Genomic DNA, 19,764 nt, shown 5'->3' on the forward strand with positions numbered 1-19,764 from the left:
ATATTATGGAAATCATTGGGGGATTTTAATTTCCTCCATTTACCAGAAGATGAAATATCAGTTTTGAAGGTACTTTTTATTGTGATGTGATCTCCTGGCTGTTCAATAGATTTGAAAGGCAATTGTTTAAAACATTTTAGGTTTCTTCGATCGATTTATTATGTCTTGCACCACAGATCTAATAACTAAACCAAGGTAATGGTAATATTTATCTAACTTTCCACTTTAATCTAAAAACAATACACAAACTTTCCCTCTATTCAGTACCATAAATGGGTCACTAAATATAAAAAACATTACAGGCAGTGGTGCAGGTAAAGTAGAAGTACTGTATATGGGGGTAACAAAGGGGTGTCATGCAGTGGGGACAGTACAGTCATGGTTAGCATTTTTCCCTTACAGCCCGAGTCCTGGAGTTTATGAGCTGTCGCCATGTTTGTTCATGTTTGCCACTATAGCCCTGGTTTTATCCCAGTAACACACCAGTAGGATTTACTGTATAGTTTTTTTTAATAATTGTGGGTGTATGAATGTTGATGGGCCATTAGATTTTGACCTACCAGAGGAATGTCAAGAGGAACTACAGGAAAAGCAATTTATGTTACCTCTAAGTAATAGGAGAAATTCAGGACCAGTAAAGCAGTGTCTGTTTCTGTGCTCTGTTCTGTCGATTAACCAATTTTGCCAGGAATGTTAACTTTTTTTTTTCCTACAGATAGCAAAAAACACCAATTTTGATATATTTGTCCTGGCTGTCAATGGATCGACTCAGAATGCATCAGTTTTCTCAGATACATTTAATATACCAATGCAAATGAAAAACACTGCAACATTTACCCAAACTGACAAAACCTTGTACAGGCCGGGAGAGACTGTCCAGATTCGAATAATTTCTATAAGTTATGATATGAAGCCAAATACCGGAGACGTGGATCTTGTTATAAGGGTGGGTATTACTTGTCTAGACAGATTTTTGATTAGTACACTTTTATCTTCATTAACCACTTCAGCCCCAGAAGGATTTGCCCCCTTAATGACCAGGCCATTTTTTGTAATATATATAAATTTATTAAAAAAATGTATTCATCGGTTTAGGCCAATATATATTCTTCTACATATTTTTGGTAAAAAAAAATAAAAATCGCAATAGGTGTATATTGTTTGGTTTGTGCAAAAGTTATCGCGTCTACAAAATAGGGGATAGATTTAGGGACTTTTATTTTTTTTTCTGTTTTTACTACTACGGCAATCTGCAATTTTTACGGGACTGCGACATTCGGACAAATCTGACCCCAAATAACACTTTTTGGGGACCAGTGACATTATTACATTGATCAGTGCTAAAAAAATGCACTGATCAATGTAAAAATGACAATGGCAGGGAAGGGGTTAACACTAGGGGGCGATCAAGGAGTTAAGTGTGTTCCCTGGGTGTGTTCTAACTGCAGAGGGTTGGGCTGCCGGGGATCACTGTTACCAATCATTGAGAACAGTAGATCTCTGACGTGTCACTAGGCAGAACAGGGAAATGCCTTGTTCCCCGTTCTGCCTGTGTACAAGGCAATTGCGGGTCACCAGCTGAGATAGAGTTTGCCCGACCCACGGGAACGGCGAGTCCCATATTGTTGCCGTATAACGACGGCAGCCGGTTGGAAAGTGGTTAATAATAGCCACATCAATATATGGGGACTATTTACTGAAACTGGTGCAGCTTTGCATGGTAACCAATCAGATTCTAGGTTTTATTGTCAAAGCATTATTGAACAAACCGAAGTTAGAAGCTGATTGATTACTATGCACAGCAGAACAAGATTCTGTTTGCAATAGCTTTAGTAAATCTCCCCCTGTGTTTTTGTAAGTACTTTTTTTAATGTATATGTACCCGACCCCCCATAAGGCAACTTTCACATAACTTCCTGTGTAGTCATATCACCGGTGGAACAGTTATATGAGTGGAAGTATTACCAGTAGAAAATTGATATGAGCAAAAACCCAACATAACATTTTGAGTGGAACTCATCTTCATAAATATGTTTAAATGGTAACTCCACTTTCGTGGGGAAAAAAAATAGCAAATAAAGAAAAAATAATATAGCGCATGATTGCGACACTAATCCTATTGTAATTGAATGTTATTAAAAATTACCTTTCCTTTTCAATCTGCAATCAATGTAATTTTCTGAGAATACATTGCAATATGGCTACCTGGAGCTGTTCTGTACACAGAATGTGTACTGATCACTCCCCAGAAACATCTTTTCCTGCTTGTCTGATTGGCTCATCAATTTTCCCAGAAGTCTGCCTAAGATACAAATCAGATTGCAGGCATCCCCTGCAACAAAAATGTAATGCCGCGGACTTTACGGCAGACTTTGCCCGGCGGACTGGATTTTGTAAGACAATTAGATCGTGTGTGGGCTCCAGCGGACTTTGTTTTCTCAAAAGTTGGACGGACTTAGATTTGAAACATGTTTTAAATCTATCCGTCGAAATCGAGTCTGGTCGAAAAGTCCGCTCGTCTGTATGCTAGTTCGACGGACAAAAAGCCACGTTAGGGCAGCTATTGGCTACTGGCTATGAACTTCCTTGTTTTAGTCCGGTCGTACGTCATCACGTACGAATTCGACTGACTTTGGTGGATTGTGTGTAGGCAAGTCCGTTCATTCAGAAAGTCCGTCGTAAAGTCCGTTGAAAAGTCCGCCGGGCAAAGTCTGCCGTAAAGTCCGCTCGTGTGTACGCGGCATAACTGTTTGAGAGATACTTTCAATAGGAACACATCTAAAGGGATGCAGGCCCAGCAGATTTCCTCATTAGTGCCCTTCAGCTCCACACCTCACAGTAAATTATGAAACCACTCCCTCGGAACATAGGCACAGACAAACACACATAGATTTCTTCAGAATAACAAAAGGTAGGAATCTACAAAAAAGTTTGTTATAATCCTTGCAATGTACATAGACCATCCAGGGGGGATGTTTTTTTCTTAACTTCTATAGTCAATTGCATTCCATCATTAGTTTAATTAAGGCTGCTGTGCACCATCAGTTTTTTTTGTCTTATTTCAGCACATTTTTGTCCAACTTGACAACTCTGTCTTATTTTGAAATGATAGGATCCCAGAAATAATATTATCCAGCAGCACCTAAACATGACGTCGGACTTGGGTGTAATTTCAACTCAGTTCCAGCTTTCTGACAGCCCTATGTTGGGTGTTTGGGGTATTTCAGCAACATTAAATGTAAGTATTTAAACATTGCATCATCATACTGTGAACAATGTTTACTGAAAATGTTAGTAAGTTGTCTGTCAGTTGTTGTTTAATAGAGCATAACTAGGTATGTGCAGTCTAAAAGAGTTTTCTGGAACTGTAGGTAAAAACCTGTTTTCAGTGATTGGGTGAGGGCCTACATTCAGAGTCTTCGTTTTGCAGGATTGCTCGGCAAACTTAAACAGTGGGTACACATAGTTCTTGTAGAGAGAACAGATCTCAATGGAGGATACAAATGTCAGTTCCCAATAACAATTTTTTTTCACAGCCATATATACACAAGATGTTATGTGGTGTTATGTGGCCTTGACATTGTAGATGATCGTAGATTGGGTGAGAGCACTGAGCCGGAGCCAGTCGACCGCTGGTTTTCCAGCATGCTTGTCCAGCAGAAGCCAGCTGAATGGCCATCTTCTGTCGGACCTGCTGCCATACACACAGGCCGAATGTCAGCTGTTTTTTTTTTTTTATTGGCCGATGTTGCCAGGCATTCGGCCCGTGTGTACTAGGCTTAACAGAGGACAGGCAGAAGTCTCCCCAGCCAGCTTAACTGATTTCAGTAATTCAGTTTAGTGAGTGTTCAATGCTTGCTGGGTAATAGTGATGGTATTTAAACTGTTTCTTGTTATTTTTTAAACAGTTTTAATTATTTTATCTTTAAAAGTTCTTTATTTCTGTTTAAAACACTTATTATTATATTGGATTTCTATAGCACCAACAGTTTACACAAAATAAAGGGACATGGTACAGGTAAAATACTATTCCGTACAAGAAGGTACGGAGGGCCCTGCTTGCGATGGCTTATAATCCAAAGATGAGGGTGATATAAAAGGTAGTAACTATGAGGGTTGAGCTGAAGGAGAAAGTAAAAGTACAGTTTATTAGGTGGAGGAGGGATAGACTTCCCTGAAAAGATGAATTTTAAGGGATCATCTGAAAATGAACAGAATAGAAGATAGCTAGACAGATTAAACTTTGAACTCTTTCATGTCTAACTCACCAGAAAGAGATCAGCATCAGTTGTAGAACATTGGTAGGAATCAGTCCATTAACTGAGGTTTTCTTGCCTATGTTTGTTGCGTGAAAACAAAGACATTTCCCATGCAAACTGGAGTAAGCTGAGCGACCAGCTTCCTTACTATGTTTTTTGTCATCTGGTCACATTTATCAGACAACTTTGCCAGACCAACTCTCTGTCTGACTCACTCTACCTACTTGGCTAGCTTTAAATCGGTCTCTGTAGCAATGCTAGACTGCGCTTCAGTCTGTCAGTTTCAGTCACATACGAGGTCTCCAGTCCAGACAGTGTTTCATGGGTTTCCAGTCAGAACTCCAGTCTGTACGGATCCCTCTCCATTGAGAAATACACACACCCAAACTGTCTACCAGTTCCTAAGTTTCAAGCATGGGTTTGCTGCAAAATTGCTTCTTTAACATTGACAGACTATCTCCTTCGCTCCATGTATATTGTTAATTTAGCTTGGGGATGAGCAGGGTGGCCTGAAACTATCACCGTTACAATTAGCCTTTGAGCAGTAAAAGCACTTGGCACTTCATGCTGCAACTCCTCTGTACTTAAGTGCACTTCTTTGTTGTGCATACATGCAGTTTACATTCCGCAGGCGTTTCCTGCCCTTCAATGTTATATATATATATATATATATATATATATATATATATATATATATATATATATATATACATACAGTATCTCACAAAAGTGAGTGCACCCCTATATTGTAAATATTTTATTATATCATTTCATGTGACAACACAAGAAATGACACTTTGCTACAATGTAAAGTAGTGAGTGTACAGCTTGTATAACAGTGTAAATGTGCTCAAAATAGCTCAACACACATTAATGTCTAAACCGCTGGCAAAAAAAGTGAATACACCCCTAAGTGAAAATGTCCACATTGGGCCCAATTAGCCATTTTCTCTCCCCGGTGTCATGTGACTCGTTAGTGTTACAAGGTCTCAGGTGTGAATGGGGAGAAGGTGTGTTCAATTTGGTGTTATCGCTCTCACGCTCTCATACTGGTTACTGGAAGTTCAACATGGCACTTTATGGCAAAGAACTCTCTGAAGATATGAAAAAAAGAATTGTTGCTCTAAATAAAGATGGCCTAGACTATAAGAAGATTGCCAAGACCCTGAAACTGAGCTGCAGCACGGTGGCCAAGACCATACAGCGGTTTAACAGGACATGTTCCGCTCAGAACAGACCTCGCCATGGTCGACCAAAGAACGTGAGTGCACATGATTAGCATCATATTCAGAGGTTTTCTTTGGGAAATAGATGTATGAGTGCTGCCAACATTGCTGCAGAGGTTGAAGGAGTGGGGGGTCAGCCTGTCAGTGCTCAGACCATACGACGCACACTGCATCAAATTGGTCTGTATGGCTGCCATCCAAGAAGGAAGCCTCTTCTAAGGATGATGCACAAGAAAGCCCTCAAACAGTTCGGTGAAGGCAAGCAGACTAAGGACATGGATTACTGGAACCATGTCCTGTGGTCTGATGAAACCAAGAAAAATGTATTTGGTTCAGATGGTGTCAAGCGTGTGTGGCGGCAACCAGGTGAGGAGTACAAAGTCAAGTGTGTCTTACCTATAGTCAAGCATGATGGTGGGAGTGTCATGGTCTGGGGCTGCATGAGTGCTGCCGGCACTGAGGGTGAAGCTGTACACTCACTACTTTACATTGCAGCAAAGTGTCATTTCTGCAGTGTTGTCACATGAAAAGGTATGATAAAATATTTACAAAAATGTGAGGGGTGTACTCACTTCTGTGAGACACTGTATATGTGCAAATATATATATATATATATATATATATATATATATATATATATATATATATATTTGAAGTGATTAAACTATAGGTAGGTGCGTTTACAGTTCAAAACTGTTTTAGGGTATGGCGGCCCACTTTTATTTAAAAGCAAGTCCAAAGTTCATAGAGATAGCTCTTCCCATGCAGTTCTCCCTATCAGTGCAAAGACATTACATTTGGCCTCCTGGCTCTCTTGTGGCATCTTTACTGCTCCGAGTACCTCTATAGGGTCTTCCTGACCGCCAAACATCTTTTGCTCTTCCTGACCATCAAACACATCCCAGAGTTATGTGCAGACGCTGCTTCTTCCCTTGCAGCTTCCCAGCTTGTCCCTACTGGACTTTCTCTACAGCCTCCTGGCTGTTCTCATCCCACATGGACTTCTTCTCAGGCTTGGGCCTTCCTCTGTCCCAAACTGACCTTGAGGCACGGCTGCATCTCACCCTCAGACACACTGCCCTCCCTCAGGAGGGTGGGGCTCTAAGCTCTAAGCTATAACTGTATTATGAAGCCAGTCCATACCTAAGCCCTCAGTGTGCTTTCTTCTCCCAAAATTTGGCATAAATCACCAATTTACTGAGTAGCACGGAGTTACTATGCCACTTTGCTACAAATATATATATATATATATATATATATATATATATATATATATATATATAAAATTTTTTTTCTATTGCTGTGACTTTATTGTATTTCTTTTGCTGAACCATAATGTTTTCCAATTTTATTTTAATTTTAGGATACAACTCAGAGTTTTGTTTCCTTTGTTGTTGCTGAAAATGGTATGTGTCTATTATATATTATATAGTCAGCAATTGTTTGCACCTTTCAGATAACGCTGTGTTTACAATGTAGGCTGACATAAATCGTGAACACTTTATGATACCCTGGTTATTATGAGATTTTGGCATTTTATGCCATTATATGACATTCACAGCTATAAAATGTTTTACAACAGTTAAGATCCTTCAGCAGCAAACATATCAAAGTGAATGAATAAATAAACACAATAATAAATACAATTACATTTTGAGAGTATCATGGGGAAATAACACGTGCTAATGTTAGTGGTCACATGAGCTAGAGAATTTGCACCAATGTCTGTTTAACTTATATTTCTTTTTTTTCCTCTTCTTTTTTTAATATTTACTTCCAGTTTTTCAAAAGTTTGATGTAAGGCTAGATGCACCATCTTTCTTCATTGCCTCAGACATGAAGAACTTTACTGGTACAGTGACTGCAAAGTAAGTTATAGCTCCCACAACATGGAACACAGTAGGTAGTGGTCAGTGAGCAAGCGCTCAACTTCATTCACAAACCTAAAGTTTACCCTTGTGAAAAAAGTAGCAATTGCACATATTATAGTAGGGATTTTTTTTTTCACTGGAACCTGCAGAGCATTGTATGAGCAATCAGTGGATCACAGGTTCAATATCAGGCTCCTGCAGAAATATCCCTCAGCTTTCATACCTATACCTATGTACAGGCTTTCTGTTGGAAAGCTGGAGGACATATAAGTGGACTAAAAGGGTACTCATCAGTTCCCTATGCAGTTTATTGAGAAGAACAAACCATCTGCCGTTTGTGTTCTTGTGAATGAATGACACGGGCCCTGCACAGCCATGCCATTTTAAAATGTGGCAGCAGGTGTGGGGAGAGGACCCCCTTCTGCTGTCACAGGTAGGGGGGATTGGGGAGAGTTACTGAAGCATGTTACACGTTACGCCCTAAATATGTGTGTAACATGTTCCAAGAGGTGAACCCATCCTTTAACCCTTATTCTGGAATTGTCTTGCCTTTAAAATATCACAACCAGGAGATTTTTACAAAATTTAGAACTTTCATATAAAAATAGTCTTAGTGGAAATAAGTTTATTACCTTTAAGTTGTATGTAGCACAGTGCCATGAAGTTGTCTGTGCAACAACTAGACCCTACATTCTAAAAAGTAATAAAAAAACAAAACTTAGTGGGTGTAAGTGCAGAAATATTTGCAATTATGATTACAGTATCTGTAAATTTGATACTTGGAAGCACAGGATTGTTGTGCTAATTAGTTTACAGGAACTATTTTGATGCTTCTGTAAGGGTACCCTCAAAGTGGTGCTAGATAAAAAACTAATTTGAATAAATGTACGCTAGCTATACACTGTTTTTTTTTTCAGATTGCAGGCTATAAAGCACGAATGGGCCTTTTGTGCCCTGCTGGCTGTCAAAAGCCAGGAGCTGTATCCCATTGGATACAGCCACTCTTCAGCTAGCAAATTTCCACCCAGCTCCTGTGATTTTTCTTCAACTGGGGGATGTTGAGCGGGAGGCAGTCAACAGGGCCACCTACTGAGCAAAATTCATACAGTGTTTTTGCAGATTTAGACTACCTGATCTTTGTATTCTATCTTGACCTATGCAATGGAGACCTCCTCACCGACCACCACAATGTGACAGCATAAACTTCTTTTTTGGACATTGGTTAGTGGTTGCTATCAAAGCATACCTACAGTGCATTGATAAAGTATTCAGACCCCCTTTGCTTTTCTGATACTATCATTGTTTAAATAACTTTTTTTCATTAATCTACACTCAATACCCCATAATGACAAAATGAAAACAGAATTTTTCAAATGTTTGCAAATGTATGAAAAAGGAAAAACTGAAATGTCACATTGGCACAAGTATTCAGACCCTTTGCAACAACATTTGAAATTTAGCTCAGGTGCCTCCATTTCTCTTGATCGTTGCTGAGATGTGTCTACACCTTGATTGGAGTCCACTTATGGTAAACTACATAAATTGATTGGACATGCTTTGGAAAAGCACACACCTCTCAATAAAAGGCTTCACAACTGACAGTGCATACTGTATCAGAGCAAAAGCCACTGCAAAGCAAAGCAACTGTTTGCAGAGCTCAGAGACAGGATAATTACAAGGCACAGATCTGGGGAAGGCTACAGAAAAATTCTGCTACACTGAGGGTTCCCAAGAGCACAGTGACCTTCAGAATTCACAAATGAAAGAAGTTTGGCATAACCAGGTCTCTTCCAAGAGCTGGTCAACCAGCCAAACTGAGCAATCGGAGGAGAAGGACCTTAGTAAGAGAGGTGATCAAGAACTGTATGGTCACTCTGACTGAGCTCCAGAGATTCTGTATGGAGATGGGACAAAGTTCCAGAAGGACAACCATCACTGCAGCCCTCCCCCGAATTGGGCTTAATGGCACAGTGGCTAGACTGAAGCCTCTCCCCAGTGCAAACCGCATGAAAGCCCACTTGGAGTTTGCAAAAAAGCACATGTAGAATGCTCAGACTGTGAGGATGAAACCAAGATTAAACTATTTGGCCTCAATTCTAAATGTTTTGTTTGGAGGAAAACAGGCACCGCTCATCACCAACCCAATACCATCCCAAACGTGAAGTATGGTGGTGGCAGCATAATGCTGTGGGGGTGTTTGGGAGACTGATCAGGCTTGAGGGAAAGTTGAATGGAGCAAAGTACAGAGATAAGCTCAATGAAAACCTATTCCACGGTGCTTAGGACCTCAGAATGGGCCAAAGGTTCACCTTCCAACATGACAACGATCCTAAGCACACGACTAAGACAACAGGAGTGGCTTAGGCACAACTCTGTTAATGTGCTAGAGTGGCCCAGCCAGACTCTGACTTGAACCCTATTGAATATCTCTGGAGAGACCTGAAAATGTCTGTCCACAGATTGTCTTCATCCAACCTGACTGAGCTTGAGAGGATTTGCAAAGAAGAATGGCAGAAAATCCTTTAATCCAGGTGCTCAAAGCTTGTTATGCCATACTCCAAAAGACTTGAGATTTTAATTGCTGCCAAAGGTGCTTTAACAAAGTACTGAGTAAGGTTGGCCATACATTATACAATTTTCTTGTTTAATTTCCTTTACATTTACCTTCAACTGTATAGTGCAAGAGCCTGCCCGACTGCATACAAATTGAAAGTGTTTAAGTTTGACCTCATATTATATGGTTTTGGTAAATCTAAAGGAAAATTGTACAAAATTGTATAAGGTATGGCCAGTCTAAAGGGTCTGAATACCTAAGTACATGTGATATTTTAAGTTTTTCCTTTTTAATAAAGACATAGACATTTCTAAAATTCTGTTTTCACTTTGTCATTATGGGATACTGAGTGTAGATTAATGAGAAAAAAATAAATTTAAACAACTGTAGTATCAGGTTGCAACATAACAAAATTAAAAAAAAATGAAGGGGGTCTGAATACTTTATCAATGGATTTTAATCCCTATGAGTGTATATCTAAAGCTGGCAGGGATCGGCTGAATTTCGAAAGACGATCAACATTTTTAAAAACAGAAATGTTAGAAAAATGTTCTCAATAAGCCACTGATCAATATCTCAATGGGGAAGATTCCTCTATCCACCTTGCTAGTGCGGATGGAGGAATCCATTTGATTTTTTTTTTTCAATCAACTTACTGGCTGTTCGAAAAAACAAACAAGCCATCTATGGCCAACCTTTTTGGATGGCAGGTTAATCAGTAAGAATACGATGCATCCTTGCATGCTGCTGTATTTTAACTGTAATCATTAAACTGTTACAACTTTGTCAGCAAGTCTATTGCAGTGTTTCTCAACCTTTTTTTTCGGTCAAGGCATCCTTGCACTGACTAGTATTCCAATGTTTCTCCTCTCCCCTGTTGCTCTCCCTCCCTCAGTTAACGTGACCCCAGTACTGACGGAAGGGGGCAGGCAAGATGCAAACGATGATTCTGTGCACCCGACCATCTCGTTATCAATCGACATCATTGGTTGTTAGGACACTGGTGGTTAGAAGGTTGTACTTATCCACAATGAAAACCTGTGGCTTTGTGTAACTTAAAGTGGATGTAAACCCACCACTCACCCAGTATAAGCTAATGACACAATATTAATGTATATACTGTATACATGTAAGCCTCCTGCATGTATCCCTTCCTTGCAAATGTCACCCCCTTCAGCAGGAGGAGCCCTGCAAAGCTCTGGAATCGGTGTGTGAGCTCTTTGCCGGTGCTCGGTGGGCGGAGTCATAATGTCACTAGACTCCCCTCCCACCTCTACAGTCTCCCACTCTCCTTTTCCTATAGGAAAGGCACCACATGACTTCAGCATGCCCAATCATGATGAGGTGTGGAGCAGCCAATCCTGGGAGAGCTAGAGAAGTAAGGAGGAGTGATGTGAAGCTGAAATCGTAACACACTCTCTCTGCTCTCATGCCGTTCATGATATAAAGAAATCAAATGTCAGTCACAGCAGTCTGGGATGTGGTGACACAAACTTATCTGTGTGTCGTTTTTTTTTTATCTTACTAAAAAAAGACAAGAGGATTGCTTAACTCTATGTGGCAAGACTGGACACAGATGACTTGACATCCTCTACTGTACCAAGTAGAAGTCTTCATTAAAAAAAAATATTTTTAGGTTTACATCCACTTTAATGCAGGCTTAATCCACCCACTGGCTTGTATGCATCTGTTGGGCAATTTTTAAGCATTTTGCCAAGGCACCCCTAAGGAAAACTGAAGGCACCCTGGTTGAAAAAGGCTGGTCTATTGTATCAAATACTACTGTAATAAACTTCCTCTGCCAGATCCAGTAATTGCTTTACACACCTGAAACCAAAACACGTTTTCAATGTCATTAGAAGCTGTCACGAGTAATGTTTATCATCAGGGAGTGGTTTATGAAAATATGGTGGAAGTAAACTCTTATTTTTTACATGTACTTACAGGTAACCCTTTAATAAGGCTTACCTGTAGGTACAGTGAATATCTCCTAAACCTGCACGGTTTAGGAGATATTCACACTGCATGCAGCCAGTGATATCACCGGCGCATGCACTCTGAAGGGACGGTATACCCGTGCTGTCCCTTCAGAGCTCTGTGTCCGTGAATCCGGTGTACATGCACAGGAGTGACGTCATCGTGAGGCAGCCAATCAGGTGGCCGGAGGATGCAAACCCGGAAGAAAGACCGATGGAAGTGCCTGTCAGCGGTGACAGTGTGGCGCTGGAAGGCTTAATTCTAATGTAAGTATTTCATAATGTGCTAGTAGGCAATGCATACTAGCGATGCCTACTAGCACATTATGAAACCTTCCAGGTTTGCATCCTTCGGCCGCCTGATTGGCCGCGTCACGATGTATACTACATTGTATGTGATGCATACTAGCACATTATGCCTTTACCTTGCAGGGTTTAAAAAATAAATTGATGCGGTTTACCACCTCTTTTAAATTATTTTTTTTGGAATGCTGCTTAACCGCTTAAAGAGGTTGTAAACCTCTGAAACACCCCCCCCCCTAAAAAAAATTACCTGCAAGACAAAGGCGTAATGAGGTAGTATTAATCACATACTAGCTCAATATGAAATACTTACCTTAAAACTTACCTTACCTTACCGCTGTTTCGGCCGACATCGTTGCCGGAGCTTGCTCCGAGTTTGCAGGCTCCGGTGCTGTGACTGGCCGGAGCCACGATGACGTCACTCCCACGCATGCGCGTGGGAGCTGCCGGTCGTGGCACGGCTCGAAAGGAACGGCACATGTGGGCCGTGCCTTCAGAGCACATGCGCCAGTGATGTCACTGGCTGCATGCACTGGAAATATCTCCTAAACTGTACAGGTTTAGGAGATATTTTCAGTACCTATAGGTAAGCCTTATTATAGGCTTACCTATAGGTAAACATTTGCAGAGGAAGTTTACTTCCTCTTTAAGGACCGGAAGGTTTTACCCCTTCATGACCAGGCCATTTTCTGCGATACGGCACTGAGTTACTTTAACCAACAATTGCGTGGGTGTGGGACGCTGTACCCAAATAAAATTTATGTCCTTTTTTCCCACAAATAGAGCTTTCTTTTGGTGGTATTTGATCAACTCTGCATTTTTTATTTTTTGCGCTATAAACTATGACAATTTTGAAAAAAAACAAACATTTTTTTTACTTTCTGCTATAATACATATCCAAAAAAAAAATATAAAAAAAAATGTAGTCAGTTTAGGCCAATATGTATTCTGCTACATATTTTTGGTATAAAAAATTGCAACAAGCGTATATTGATTGGTTTGTGCAAAAAGTTATAGAGTCTACAAAAAAAGGGATATATTTATGGCTTTTTTATTATTTTTTTTTACTAGTAATGGTGGTGATCAGCGATTTTTAGCGTGACTGCGACATTGCGGCAGACAGATTGGACACTTTTGACACTTTTTTTGGAACTAGTGATATTATTACAGTGATCAAAGCTAAAAATATCCACTGATCACTGTATAAATGACACTGGCAGGGAAGGGGTTCACACTAGGGGGCGATCAAGGGGTTAAGGGTGCCCTAGGGAGGTGTTTCTAACTGTGGGGGGGAGTGGACTGACTGGGAGTACAGAGAGATCACTGTTCCTGATCACTAGGAATGATCCCACTGTACTCCCCTTCAGAACAGGATTCTGCTTATTTTACAGGATTCTGCTTTGTTTACATTGGCAGATCCCTGTTCTGCCTCTCTAAGGAGAGATCTCGGGTGGCCGGTGGACATCAGGGTACACACTATAAGAAAATTGGGCAAAATATTTCATATGAGGAATGATTGTTCGATATTCTGATAGTGTGTACACAACAAAAATTTCAGAAGAGACAAACTCCAAAATTTGTCTCGTACCTTAACAGAACTAACAATTTTTGTTTAACCACTTCAATACCGGGCACTTTTACCCCCTTCCCACCCAGGCCAATTTTCAGCTTTCATCGCCGTCCCACTTTGAATGACAATTGCGCGGTCATGCAACACTATATCCAAAGTAAATTATTATCATTTTGTTCACACAACTAGAGCTTTCTTTTGGTGGTATTTTTTCACCACTGGGTTTTTTTATTTTTTGCTAAATAAAGGAAAAAAAGAATTAATATTTTGAAAAAAAAAAAACGGAAATTTTTCTATCAAATACTTACCGTACTTTTCCTTTCCTGATGGATTCCATGGCAGCATACATATGGGTTTAGCCCTGCCTCCTCATACCTCAGCAACAGGTTAAAGTGCCTGGGGAAGCTGCCGCATAAGCCCGCAGTACATCCCAAGGACTAGCTGCTTTGACAGTTGTTTAAATCTGCCGCCCCGATGACGTCATCATGCCCCCCTTTGGAGGAGCCAAGGACGCTCTGTGCAGATCAGCAGTATCACACAGTGTACTGCACTGAATCTGCTCCTGTCTAAGGCGGCTGACTGCTATAGTAAAACCTGCATATGCCTTATCATTATATTATTTTGATTGCTGGATTTTTTAGGAATTTTTACTCACCGCTGGATTTATTTGACTATTTATATTTATATTTATTCTTATATATTCATTTTCATGCACATTGTGAAGCGCTTCAAATATCATTATTTATTCTTTTTAAGTGACTCTGAAAACACTCTCTTTTGATAGCAGCCTCACTTGGTTTTATGTGTAATTATCAGCTATTTAGCATCACAGTGCTTTGTGTTTTATATATATATGATCACAACCAGACCTGGGACCGGAAGCTGCTTAAGTCTTTAAAACAGAGGTGAGCAGAAAAGATTTTCTAAACAGCCTGCAATCATCTTTTGACAAGTAAGGGTATTGATTACAGGTATGGAGCTGTAAAAAAAGTGTAAGTGCTTTCCCCCACCCTCATACAAAAAGAAATGGCATCACAGACCTCAGATGCAGCACAAATCCGCTTCCCATTACAGAGGTGAAAGAGAGACGTAGACAGCTGTCCCATTGAATTTCATAGCCCAGAGCCACTCATAATCGCTACAATTGTGGTGTTGTTTTACAGGAAGGGTTGCGGTTTTTCAGAAACTACACTGGAGTGATGTTAGTTAGATAAAGGACATAATTTGACTAAATTAGATGCAAGTATCGCTTAAAGGGCTTTTTATCCATATGGCGGTTTCTTTTTTTGTGTTCCTGTTCTGTATTTTATACCTTCTTTTGACCATTGTCTCTGCCTGTCATCTTCCTTAAAGTGGTTCTAAAGCCTAAACATTTTTTACCATAACCACTTCAGCCCTGGAATGTTTACCCCCCTTCAGGACCAGGCCATTTTTTGTGATGCAGCACTGCATTGCTTTAAGTGGCAATTGCGCGGTCGTACGACACTGTACCCAAATAAAATTGATGTCCTTTTTTCCAACAAATAGAGCTTTCTTTTGGTGGTATTTGATCACCTCTGTGGTTTTTATTTGTTGCGCTATAAATAAAAAAGACTGACAATTTTGAAAAAAAAAAAAAATGTTTTTTACTTTATGCTATAAAACATACCCAATAATAAAATGTAAAAAATCAAATGTATTCATCAATTTAGGCTAATATGTATTCTGATACATATTTTTGTATGTTGATTGGTTTGCACAAAAGTTAGAGAGTCTATAAACTATGGGATAAATGTATGGAATTTTTAATTTTTTTACTAGTAATGGCGGTGATCAGCGATTGTTAGCGGAACTTTGACATTGAGCCTGACAAAACAGACACCTAACTGACACTTTTGACACTTTTTGGGACCAGTGGCATTAATACAGTGATCAGTGCTAAAAAAAAATACACTGTCACTGTTCTAATGTCACTGGCAGGGAAGCGGTTAACATCAGAGACAATCAAAGGTAGGAGTGCTTTCTAACTGTGTGTGTGTGCGTGTGGTGGTGGTGGGGGGGGTGCTTTGACTGGAGGAAAAAAGAGATCCATGTTTCTGCTTAGCAGAAACACAAGATCTCCATCTTCCCCTCTCACAGAATGGCGATCTGCCTTGTTTACATAGGCAGACCGCCGTTCTGCCTCTTCTGAGAATGATCGGTGGGTTCTGGTGGACATTGTGTCTGTCAGACACGCTGATTGGCTGCCATTGTGTCCAATCGCACGCGCGCCCCAGACCCAGTGCACAAAATCAACAAACAGGTACGTGATTTCGCGCAGGAGGGCTGCCCTGCCCCATTTTATCTCTGTGGGGAGGTCCTTAACAGGTTAATGCATTCCTTGCATTATGGTAAAAAATTTTAGGCATCAAATTTGGCACCTCGATCTGTCACGGGTGCACGTGAGCACACCGATACGCATGTGTATGCGTGCAGATGAGCATGTGTCCAATTTCTACATCCTTGAGAAGGAATGTGGATTAGCCTGTGAAGATGCACAGAAGTCTGCCCAGAGGAGCCAACTTCGTCTACTGGCTTGCCCATTCTGACAAAATCCTTACCTGAGTCCTCACTTGATCCAGCGTTGTGCCCATTTGCAGAGGCTCTCTCCTCTCTCCCCTGTCTCACAGGACAGAAAGGCAGCAGCGGAAGCCAATCAAATCCAGGAAACAGAAAGCAGAGGCAGAGCCGAGCTATGCTGTGTGTGTCAATGGACACACACAGTAGGGCTCAGGAGGGACTGAATGGTGACCAATTAAGAAATATTGATCTTAATTGATCACACATTGTCAGTTTTTTCTTTAGTGATAGACTCCAATTCCCCATTTACTTCATCACCTCAATCACTTGCACATGTTTACCTTTTAATTTTCACTGCCAGTGATGCATACATTCTTCTGTCCTGCCTCTGCCCTTTCCTTCTACTACTAGGCACCGATGTGTGGGGTAAAACGCATTAGTGGACGTTGCTTGTGGAGTAGTGTAAGGCTGAGGCCATCCCACACATGTTAACAACACATACTGGACTGGGAGAGCAGCAGTTTCACTAAGTAGATCACCCAGAGGAGAATATTCTTTTCCTAAACAGAAGTGAAGTTACTCTTTAAAGGAGAAGTCCAGCCTAAGCTTGTTTCGCTGAGTTTTTCCTATGGGTCACAGGAGTGCAATTCGTTTTGCACTCCTGTGACCCATTTTCAGCAGAGTGCGGACTGAAGTCTGCTCTCTGCTGACATCACAGGAATCAGTCCAGGCACCGCATCATCCCGACAATGGAAGTCTGGATCTGCCAGGTGCCTGGACTGACACCCATCTCAGCCTCTCAGCGAGCCGCTGAGACGGCCGCTCCCCGCCCCTCAACAGCTCAGTAGGAGCAGATGGAGTGATGCTGATTGACGGTCAGCAGCTCTCTGCTCGAGGAGCTGTGAGAACCGAGCCATCAGCGATGTTCGATCGTTTGGCTCTGAGTGTAGAGGCGCCGGGGACAGATGCAGCATCGGACCCATGGTGCATCCACCTAGGTAAGTGGGGGTTCCCCCACTCCCCTCATGGAATGCCCCCAAAAAGATCCCAGTTGCAAATCTGACCCACTCCCGCTGCTTGGTTTTCTGTCGCTCCAGGCAGTGTCTACATTTATCTATTAGGGACCTGTACTGCAGCTTCTAGGTGCAATTACAGGTGCTGTGGATATAATTAGGGGTCCTTTAGGGACGGCCATAGATGGATCGAAATTTGGCCAGTTCAGCATGGACAGGCCGAATTTTGATCAATGTATGGGCAGGCTGGTTGTACAGAAGTCGATCTACAGATCGACTTTTATTCAACCAGTCTGTTGGGATTTTCCCAAATAAACAGTTCCACCGGCTAAAGCTATCGGCGGTGATCAGTGTATTCTGATGGCAGGGATATCACATTGTGTTCAGAAAACAATAGCACAGCGATTGATTTCCCCATCCAGATTGAGTGTGTAGATGGGGAAATTCGATCATTTTGTTGTGCTCAACCTGATGGTTGAATGAAAAAAAAAAACGATTACTGTATGGCCAGCTTAAGGGGCTCTGTTGGAAGCCTGTCAAATATGACTGCAGTTGATGTTTTAAAATTCAGTTTAAGGTAAAAAACTGTAAATATGGACATTTTTGGTAATATGTTTTTAATGCACGTGATTAAAGCTATAGCATGTTCAAAAATAACAATCTGCTTTTTTAAACGCTTTGTTTTATAGTTATCGCTATGGTAAACCTGTAAAAGGCAATGTAACAATAAAAATAACGACACAAGCTGAAGTAGATACGCAAATAAGCAAGGCATATCAGGTAAATTTTAATTTTTAATGTATTGTTCAATGTATTATTTGACCATTTACCATTAATAATTGTAAAGTAATTGTAGTTGTGCTCAAAAGTTTGCATACACTGTCAGAAATCGGGAAATTTTGGCACTGATATTGAAAATATGATTTATCATGCCAAAATACTCTCTTTTATTTAAAGTGTCACTAAACCCACATCATAAAAACCAATCAATCAATAACTGCAGCCCTGTGGAAGTCAATAGAGCCACAAGCCCAGGAATAGATTAAATCAAAATTCACTTTAATGTAAAGTTAAAAAGCATGGCATGCAGGAGTTATATATCACCAAGCCAGTGGAGAGGAGAAACACATAATCCCAAAAGCTAAAAAAAAGACACATGATCCTGGACCAAACAGTAGGTTACAGCGTCCAGGAGCCTCAGGACAGTGGGAGAAGTGTGTGGATTACAGCCATCAGAGTCACTGAGAATCACACAAGAGTCACACAAATGCTATTAAAAAACCAAACATCCTATCCTACCCATGAACCTAAATTGATATTAGCAAGTGTTCTAATAGAGTTTCCTAAGTTATTGTTTCTGACAAGTGTTTGATTTACTAATAGAGTATTATTCAGTGTAACCTGTGTTCATTTCAAATGATCATTCAGGCCACAGGATTTTTTCCCACACCCGATTTGTTGAGCACAGGTCAAAGTGAAAAATACATTTTTAGTAAATCAGCATTATTGCTTTGCAGCAGTGATATATCCCATTATGTATTGATAATGGTTTTGGCCTACACCAGGCCCCCAAATTAACAGATTATAGGGACAATGTAACAGCACATCATAGTCTGATTTTTGTTAAATCAGTGTTAATTAAAACGTGTGCCATTTTATTTATTATTATTTATTTATAAGATGCAATGTTGCTTTCAGATATATCGGGGTCTGTGAACTTCAGCTTTACATATAGAGAAATGTATAATACAATGTACTGGGGAGGAATAAACCTAACAGCCACAGTATATGAAGAACTGACCGGTAATTTATTAAGCTCCTATTGTAAATTATACTTCAATATATAAAAACACTACTGTACGCAGCTATTAAAAAATAATTTTGTGTATTTTTTTAAAGTAACTAGTGTAAGTACCTAACTTGTCTTGATATCAGTTTCTTGCAAACCCCTAAACTGCAGATTTTAGATTAGGAGAGGGAGAAACAGCACAATGAGCCAAGCGGGTGTGGCACAATGCTCGAGCTAACAAGGGCAGAACAATTAGCTTTCTAGTCTGCTGCTTCTCCTTCATTGTTCAGTCAAAAGCTGTAGGATGGTAGTTGTATTTCCGAACTACAGTAGAGAACTGTCAATTCTCCAGGTCGTTTGTGTTGTGTGGTAGGTTTGTGCAAATCTCCAGAATGAAAGGACAGAAATACAAAAACATTGATAGGTAAAACAGCTCATTTTGGAATCTACTGCATGGATGCACCCAGGGCATGCATACCTCCCAACATACCTCCCCTATATCTAAATTTCTACACGAAATGTAGATATAGGACACCCCCCCTCTGCCACACCCCCTTAAAAGGAGAATTATACAAAAAAATGATTTTATAAAACAAGACGGGAATGACACCAACTGTAAACTGATAAAACAATTAAATACCAGCGCTGCTCCTAAATTAGTGGAT

The 19,764-nt window shown here is 40.5% G+C and overlaps 1 protein-coding gene across 1 annotated transcript in view; it reads left to right on the forward strand.

The window, feature by feature from the left end:
• Positions 1 to 19,764, forward strand: part of LOC141140044 (CD109 antigen-like) — a 138,159-nt gene that overhangs the window by 18,296 nt on the left and 100,099 nt on the right. Inside the window, exons 4-9 of the mRNA XM_073626806.1 lie at positions 716 to 946; positions 3,113 to 3,238; positions 6,849 to 6,891; positions 7,266 to 7,353; positions 18,000 to 18,090; positions 19,011 to 19,113. Coding sequence (XP_073482907.1) covers positions 716 to 946; positions 3,113 to 3,238; positions 6,849 to 6,891; positions 7,266 to 7,353; positions 18,000 to 18,090; positions 19,011 to 19,113 — 682 coding nt within the window. The remainder of the gene's footprint in view (positions 1 to 715; positions 947 to 3,112; positions 3,239 to 6,848; positions 6,892 to 7,265; positions 7,354 to 17,999; positions 18,091 to 19,010; positions 19,114 to 19,764) is intronic.

This window comes from Aquarana catesbeiana, linkage group LG04 (assembly GCF_042186555.1).
Source record: "Aquarana catesbeiana isolate 2022-GZ linkage group LG04, ASM4218655v1, whole genome shotgun sequence".
Taxonomy (NCBI): domain Eukaryota; kingdom Metazoa; phylum Chordata; class Amphibia; order Anura; family Ranidae; genus Aquarana; species Aquarana catesbeiana.